Below are 7,984 nucleotides of genomic sequence, written 5' to 3' on the forward strand. Positions count from 1 at the left end.
TGGACCTAAAAAAACCAATAATAAAATAAGCTTCCATATATTACACAGAAACGAAATCTACCTATAATACATTCCTTACACGGGCTACAGAATTTTGTCATATTACTAAAAAAGAAAAAGAAGGGAACATGCTACTACTCGAACTTGCACATTTAATTTAAACTCAGAGACATTTGGCCTTCCCTCATTTGCGTGATTTGGAATGCTCAATCAAGTTCTCTATCTCACCAAGTGGGACACTATAATCTTCTCTTGCCAAGCCTCCCAATGTCCACATCCATCAGCCTCGCTGAAGACGGCATTGGCGACGGAGCTGCAAGGCCGACGGATTCTGGGATGTCGAGGTCGATAGTGTTGGAAGGGCCAGCCATCGCCCGCTTCACCTCATGTTCGCTCAATTGATGAACTTGAAGTTTCACTCGGGCGATCTGTCCATTATAAGGATGCACAAGTAAACAGGTGAACAGCAATTCTAGTAGATTAAAATGTATGTTTTTGAACTGATTCTTGGTGATGAGCGTTGGTTGAAAGAGCGGGAATAGGTGTTCATTACCAGTTCGTTGTGATGACCTTTTGAACGCGCAGCATTGAGTCTTTGCTGCAAGTCTTCTGCTTTCCTACTCTGGTATGCGGTGTTCTCCATTTCGCTTCCCCTCTCTCCTGTTTGCTGGTATAAAGCTGCACAAAGTAAGAGAACTCAACAATCATGACTCGTACGAGGCAAACCTGATTCGTATTATCTGCCAAGGCTCTATACATAGCATCAATGGTATTACATTTCCAGCACCACGGATAATATAATTCTTGCATGTATATATGTACCTGTCATATTCGACAGCACCCAGTTCTGTGTTGGAACGTCATTCAGCTTCTTTGCCAAAGTTAGAGCAGATCTTAAGATTTCTCTAGCTTGTCCAGTGTCATGTAGAGCAAGTGCCAAGTTCCCTAGCACTGTTAAATACTGCGAAACGAGTTGAAGATTCCCCAAATAAGTATGGGTGATCTGCAAGCCAGAGGCTAGTCGGATTCTGCAGAATTCAAGGCACACGAAAAATAAGGAATGAGAGATTAGAGGAATCCATATATCTATTTCAATTCAGTTTGGAGCTCTTTCTTGATAAACCACCATTGAGAATTAAATTAGGTAGAAACTGGTAGGGGCAGCCAATGAAGGGAAATGTTATCTAATAAGGAGATGAATTGAACAATAGTAGGGCAGGGCACGAGTATAATGCAACTTGTTACTGGATGAATATATACAAAATGCAACAAGAAAAAATTATTCTATGATTACCTGGCTTCTTGAAAATTTTGTTGCCTCATGAGTAGAAATCCATAAGTGTACAGTGCAGTGGTCTTTTCTCGCACCCCTATAAAAGAATCTATCACATCAAAAACAGGTCCGATCAAATCAACAGCCTGCAAGAATAGTTTGGCCTAGTGAGTGGAACTTAATATTGTCAATTGCAAAAGAATGCACATCTTAAAACATAAAGTTACCTTTGATGAAGATTCAGCATCCCCAATACAAATAAAGGAGACTGCTGCATAAATGTGGCTCATGGCTTGCAGTGATTTGCTCTGAGTCAACTACATATGCAAAACAACAGACAAAAATTGATGTGTGGTTTTAATTCTAGAAATCACCTGATAGCTACATGGTTTCCTAAAAGAGGGCTTAGTATTGATAACAAGTGTGAACTTACCTTTGATGCTTCAAGAAAATGAAAAGCAGCATCATCATAACAGCCAGCTGAATGAGCATACTGGCCCCTTAGAATCTCCATGGTACTCTCACAAGCCTGTAGGATAGTTGGAAATCTTATGAACCAACTTCTCATCTGCACCAGAGCCTGCAGATATGCCAACATTAATAAATTCAATAAAATTTTGTTTAGATGACTGATCCGTCTCATAAAATAATCCACATGCTTATTGAAAATCATTGAACATATAATAAGTTCATTCCAAAACTATCTTTTCTACACTTAATCCTTTGAAGATGTATTTCGGCAATAACAAATGCTAAGTATTTATGCCTAAACTTTGTACAAGTTTCAACAGCAGGAAGTCGGTGCTTCTCAAATTGAAGCACATTTTTAGTTCAAGAGTGAATGCAGTGCAAGTAATCAGAACTTCAATGGTTGGAGGTAATAACCAACCTCTTGCGCTTCTACAAATTCACTTCGTGTAAGCTCAATTGCTACTTTGTTCTCGAGAAACTGCATTAGAAGCATGAGATAGACACCGGCCATCCAAATTGCGGAGTGTTGCAACACGACTTCTGTAATCAGTTTGTGGCAGAAACCACATGTTCATAAACCCTCAAACACTGTTTCAGTTATTGCATAGAAGATCTAAGAAATCTGGCCACTTACACAAAATATATTTTGCTTAACAGTGGCCATTTTCTTTTATGAGATCTTTTCATAGTTGACCATTATATTACAGACTCAATACGAATAAAACTCTCACCTGTAACCCCCTCAGTAATACCTAACTCCACCAGCTCCTCTGCAAGTGAAACACCGAAAATCAAATTTCACACACCAAGTATCCATTTTTATGTGAAATAACAATGTTTAATTAGATTTTCAGTATCAGTCTTCTTCTAGATTTATGAATTCAGGGATGAATAAACAGGTCATAAAACTCCAGTAATTTCAGTGAAGATACAAGTAATCATGAGCAACAGATTGGGCTACTTTATAAAACATGTAATGCAGAAGGAAAGACGAACATGATCAATATCTTTATCATTTTTGAAAACCAACCTTCTATGATTTGTATGCCAGATTCAATCCTCTTCTGACAGTCCTTAAAAAGCCCTTTTGGCCGGCTGAAAACAACCACCATAAGATCAACCAATGCATATACTGCACTTCTTGGCAACCATTCCCCATCAATAGGAGGCGGAGCCAGCTCCAGCTTTTCAGTCCATGCTCGCTTCACATTTCCAAAATATGCAGGTTCCAATGTTTCTTTCCCAGTTGAAGTCTCTCCTCTGTAATTACTAAGTTGTTCCTCAAGATTAGTTTGTTTTTCAGAAAGAGCAGACCTGTCTTTGTAGTTCAAGTCAGGGCGTGACAGAGTTTGATTTAATGCCTCAAGTTCATTGGTGAGGTCACGGATGTGTTGCATCCTCTGCAAGTCAGTCTTCATAACAGCATCCAACTTATCAATATGTTGAGCAGCAGTCTTGTAGTCACATATCCGTAGCAGATAAAACAATTGCAGCAGCTCATGGTAAAACAGTAAACCGAGGCATTGTTGTTTCTTTTCAAAAGAAACAAGGGAAAACATTTTAAATTCAGTTAATGGAACTGAAATCATCACAACTACTAAACTGAGGCAGTGTTGTTTATTTGCAAAAGAAAACAAGGGAAAACATTTTAAATTCAGTTAATGGAACTGAAATCATCATAACTACAACATGTACTGTTGCTAGTTTTATTTGTTCAGGAAAACAAGTAATACGTTATCAGCAAGACAAGAGAGTTATTATTCTAGAGAATGCTTTCAACATATATATATATATATATATATATATATATATATTGATCTATGTAAAACTCATTCTTAATACAAAAATACAGAACCAAGCATACATATGTCATTTTAGGTCATCGTAAGCTTATTTTTATGTCATTATAAAAATACAGAACCAAGCATACATACATATATATCTATATATATATATCAAAGAGTAACTTATAAAACATCTCAGTTTCAAAGATACCATGTAGCAGTTAAGAAGATTTGGGACGTGCACATGCATTTACGTGAAACATCAAAATGAAGCCAGCATGAAAACACTGTCTCACTTCACAGCAGAGAAAACAAATCAAACTCAACGTAGATAGGTATGAAAGGGCTAATGTTTCCTTGGAGGTATTCTTAGCTAGATATGAAAACGTATAATCATAACAAACCAGATACTTACTCGACATAATCAATTTTACAGATTTAAATAACATAAGCACACAGAAAGACAAAACCATGTTCAAAGTTATCCTTTTTTCATGTCCAAAGGTTTTTCATGTTTAACTGGTCTGAACTCCTCTGAAAGAAAAGAAAAACTGAGAAAAAAACATAGCAATATGAAAAAAGGTAAGGACATAACTTACTTTATCAGGCTCAATAGATTCCCATATAAGATTGCATCCATTGACAGACTCTTCTACCAGACTTGTACTGTCCCACTGAATCACATGCACATGCAATATCGAAGTAGCAAAAAACATCTGAGCCACAAAAGAAGAAAACAGAATCAGATTACATCTTCAGCCTACTTGATAAACATTTGAGCACATTCAGCAGTTTGAAGTAGCAAGACATACTTGCAATTCTGGATAAAACAGGTAAAAGCTTTCTAAACAAACAAGACAAACCTGCAATTCTGGATAAAACATCTCTGCTGCAATTGCAAGGCCTTGTTGCAAAGCCGAAACCGACCCATGGTAATCTCCCTCAATTATCAGGGCATTTGCAAGCTGAGAGTTGAAGTTGCAAGACCATAACTTCCCTGCAAACCTTCAAGACACGATCTTACACTTTATAACACGAACTTGTCAAATAGCAAAATATTACCCATAATATAACAGAAACTTGTAGAATCGACCAAATTAAACGACATGCTAAATCAACACGCCAATTTCCAAGTATTCTTAAGACGTCATACCCCTCTCCGGAAACGGCCGCAAGTTCTAAACCCTTGTTAAGCATTTGTTTTTGTGAAGGAATTGCTCCTACAAGATGGTAGCATTGGCTCAACAAACTATAAGCTCTGCACTTCAGCTCAAAGCAAGAAGGAATTGACTTCAACAGAAGTTGCTGCACCGAATTCGGATCGATTAGACAGCAGAATCGAAATTCCTTCTGACATAAAATTTGCTCGCGTTTCCAAATGAAAAAGGGTTTAATTCAGACACGCACACGGCACAAACATACACACAGGCGCGCACACACAAAATCACAGTCAATCAAAGTAAATTATAGGCTTAATTCACACGTCAGCTACACAAATTCGTACCAAATCTAATTTCCCACTAAGAAAAAGGGCACCGCATAAACTTTAGCAGATGGAAACGGAAAATAGTGAAATTCAGCAACAAAATCATGGAAGTAAGAGGAGACTTACGGAGCGCTCAAGGTGAGATTTCGCGTGATTAACGTTGTGCGAGTGCTTGAGAAGAAGAGCGGCGAGGCGGAGGCGCGTTTTGATTTCGACGATTGGGAGAAACGACACCGGGCTTTGGCAAATTGCTTCGAGGCATTTGACTGCCTCTCGTATCTCCCGCCGCTGCTCGTGCTGCTCCGCCAGCGACCACAGTCCTTCCGCCACCGCTTCCATCGCCGGAGCTGCTGCTAGATACCTTCAGCCATGCTCAGACTCAAATTCGATGCAAAATATTTCCGGAAGTTTTTTTTCTTTCTATTTCTTTTTCTTTTTCTTTTTCTATTTCTTTTAAAATTTCCAACGTCAAAAAACGAAGCCAGATTGGTTGGGCCGGTTGACTTAAATGGCCCGCCCACACATCAGGGCTTTGGCCCATATATTTAATAATGATAAATTAAAACTTAATTACTCGTCCATCCTTAATTAAATGGCCAGAGGATTAATCTCTGCTTTTGGGTATGGAGCAGCTTTAAATCCTTGGGTCAGCTATTCCACCTATTGAGGTGCCTACAAATCAGTGTGGGAAATAGTCACTGGGTCTGCTGGTGGAATACCCTTGTTAATTACCAAAAAAAAAAAACAAAAAACTTAATTAATCCTTAATTACATCTTGCTATCGATTAGTTAGTGAAAAGTGAGCTATTCGGAGTCTGTAATTTAACCACAAGCCAACACGAATTTGGAAAAAATTATTGACTAAATAAATTGATTCCCATTTTTTTTTTATTTGGAGGGACCAACTTCTATTTTACAATTCTCCATTTTGAAGAAATAATTACGAAAAAAGAAATGGGCGAAAATTTAGGGGGAACATACGGCTAAGTTGGATAGCCACTAACATAATACGTTGAATATTTCAGTTACCCAAAACAAACACAAATCTGCTCAGATCTCTTCCACATCAAGAACTTTTCACAAGTAATTTTTCTCATCATGTTTTGATTTATATTTGATTCAAAATTGTATGTTGAAATTCATATTTGTCGACTCAATAATGCATGTGCACGTATGTCATGACGAAGAACATGTAAATTGTTTATTATTCGATGATCAAGATTTGTGTGTGTCTGATATAAATTACTCCTAAAAAATTTGTTATAGGAAGATGGATCAAGAATTTGAGGAAGCACCAGAGCAGAAGCTTCATAATGAAGATGAACAAGGAGGCCTAGGCCTAGGCCTAAACCAAGACCAAAGCGAAGATGAATTTCCAGAACTCCAAAGCCAAGGAGGGCATGAACAAGGCCTAGACCAAGGCCTCGAAATCCAAGGCCGGGATCTAGGGCAAGAGTTGGAAATCCAAGGCCAAGAGCAAGGGCAACACAAAATCCAAGGCCAAGAGCAAGGGCAACACAAAATCAAAGGCAAAGGGCGTCTCTTTGGTCGAGAGAAACCTGTGCACAGCGCTCTTGGGGGTGGAGCATGTATATTTTCATCTCCCCATCTCTTTACAATTATTGTTTATATGCATACATATGTTGATTTGAGTGTGAAAATTCATTAAGATGATACAATATGATCATGTTCCTCATCTCAAACATTGGCTTACATGTCCAGCCGCGGACCTCATTCTATGGCGAAACAAGCAGGTGTCGGCAGCGCTGCTAGCCGGCTCAACTGTCATATGGCTCCTCTTCGAATGGATAGGCTACCATCTCATCCCTTTCATCTGCCACTTCCTCATTCTCGCTTTGGCCACGCTCTTCCTATGGTCCAACCTCTCCTTCTACGTTCACAAGTTAGTCTCCTAACTAGATCTCGACTCAAACCAAATTACCGCTGATGCAGTTCCAGCAATAGATGTCAGCGATGCTGAAAATGTGCCAGAAATTTTCTGTGTTCAACAAGAGAAAATTTACTGTTTTTTTAGTTTTATTTAATTTCTTAGTTTTCGTTTTATTTCCTTTTGAGTTTGTTTTCAGGTTTCTAAACTGATTTTATAATATTATTCTTGTTTCATAGAGTTAGGTTTTCTTTGATAACCTTCCAGTTCAGTCATTCTTCTACGTCTTTTGCATCAAACGCTCTTGATGGATTCCTGTAACATGGTTTCCTCTTGGCTAGGTCGCCTCTCAACTTGCCAGTGATTGAGTTGCCACAGGATTTATGCACGGCCGTTGCTCTCCTACTATGCGACCGATGCAACCAAGCTATCACAATGCTATGGGAAGTGACTTCAGGGAAGGACTTAAAGAAGTTTCTAACAGTAAGTCATCTCTCAATAATATTACTATCTAGTACAAGTTTACATGATAAGCTCATGTCTCACGTAATAACACAGGCGATTTTCGCCCTTTGGATCGTCTCCATTGTTGGGAGTTGGTTCGACCTCTTGACTATCATCTACATCAGTAAGTGTTCCTTCCTATTTACGAGCTTTTAATACATCTTGCACTACGCAAGAAAACCAATGTGTGAGCATGAAATGTGCAGTTAATGTGTTGATTCTGACGATGCCCTCATTGTACGAGAAAAACGAGGATCGAGTGGACTCGTACGCTCTAAAGGCGAAAGCCAGACTGAAGAGACAATACAGCAAACTGGACGAAAAGGTTCTTCAAAAGCTACCAAAAGTTCCATTCATCTCAGACAATAAGCAGCAGTGATGGAAAAAATAAAAAAAAAATCTAAAATTATGTTTAGTGTTGATAAAGATCCAAAACCTAGTGATGATTTAGGGTGAAGGACCTGGATTTACATTTGTTTTAGTTCATCTTGGCTTAGTAATTTTATGATCACATTTCGGGATTTCTGTTTATGTACAATTATACTAGTTCAATCGTTACATTAGTGTAAGTGAAGAAA

The 7,984-nt window shown here is 38.4% G+C and overlaps 2 protein-coding genes across 3 annotated transcripts; one reads left to right on the plus strand and one right to left on the minus strand.

Moving 5' to 3' along the window:
• On the minus strand, positions 1 to 5,437 carry LOC125201261 (Tetratricopeptide repeat (TPR)-like superfamily protein). The gene is made up of 13 exons (XM_048099301.2): positions 5,141 to 5,437; positions 4,682 to 4,833; positions 4,392 to 4,533; positions 4,128 to 4,244; positions 2,775 to 3,276; positions 2,476 to 2,514; positions 2,163 to 2,284; positions 1,707 to 1,853; positions 1,501 to 1,590; positions 1,295 to 1,419; positions 823 to 1,028; positions 554 to 678; positions 1 to 428 (listed from the first exon to the last, which is right to left on the minus strand). Exons 1-13 carry the CDS (start codon positions 5,351 to 5,353, stop codon positions 240 to 242), a joined length of 2,169 nt encoding a protein of 722 aa, XP_047955258.2. The 5' UTR covers positions 5,354 to 5,437; the 3' UTR covers positions 1 to 239.
• A 612-nt stretch (positions 5,438 to 6,049) lies between these two features.
• On the plus strand, positions 6,050 to 7,984 carry LOC125201308 (reticulon-like protein B4). 2 transcript variants are annotated; one of them, XM_048099385.2, is made up of 6 exons: positions 6,050 to 6,097; positions 6,281 to 6,603; positions 6,737 to 6,917; positions 7,244 to 7,385; positions 7,461 to 7,530; positions 7,613 to 7,984. In XM_048099385.2, exons 2-6 carry the CDS (start codon positions 6,285 to 6,287, stop codon positions 7,783 to 7,785), a joined length of 885 nt encoding a protein of 294 aa, XP_047955342.1. In that variant the 5' UTR covers positions 6,050 to 6,097; positions 6,281 to 6,284; the 3' UTR covers positions 7,786 to 7,984. The 2 variants fall into 2 exon arrangements, with proteins under 2 accessions (XP_047955342.1, XP_047955334.1); XM_048099377.2 differs by lacking the exon at positions 6,050 to 6,097 and adding an exon at positions 6,116 to 6,185.

Source organism: Salvia hispanica, chromosome 2, assembly GCF_029641045.1.
Source record: "Salvia hispanica isolate PSC_SH4W2 chromosome 2, Shi_PSC_v1, whole genome shotgun sequence".
In the NCBI taxonomy this organism is placed as follows: Eukaryota; Viridiplantae; Streptophyta; class Magnoliopsida; order Lamiales; family Lamiaceae; genus Salvia; species Salvia hispanica.

Coding starts and splice junctions, on each gene's coding strand:
- LOC125201261 (XM_048099301.2), bottom strand. CDS start 5,353: ATGGAAGCGGTGGCGGAAGGACTGTGGTCGCTGGCGGAGCAGCACGAG. Junction 1,591..1,706: donor ATTTTCTTGAAGCATCAAAG/GTAAGTTCACAC, acceptor TTGCATATGTAG/TTGACTCAGAGCAAATCACT. Junction 1,029..1,294: donor CAAAATTTTCAAGAAGCCAG/GTAATCATAGAA, acceptor TGAATTCTGCAG/AATCCGACTAGCCTCTGGCT.
- LOC125201308 (XM_048099377.2), top strand. Junction 7,386..7,460: donor ACTTAAAGAAGTTTCTAACA/GTAAGTCATCTC, acceptor GTAATAACACAG/GCGATTTTCGCCCTTTGGAT. Junction 7,531..7,612: donor CTTGACTATCATCTACATCA/GTAAGTGTTCCT, acceptor TGAAATGTGCAG/TTAATGTGTTGATTCTGACG.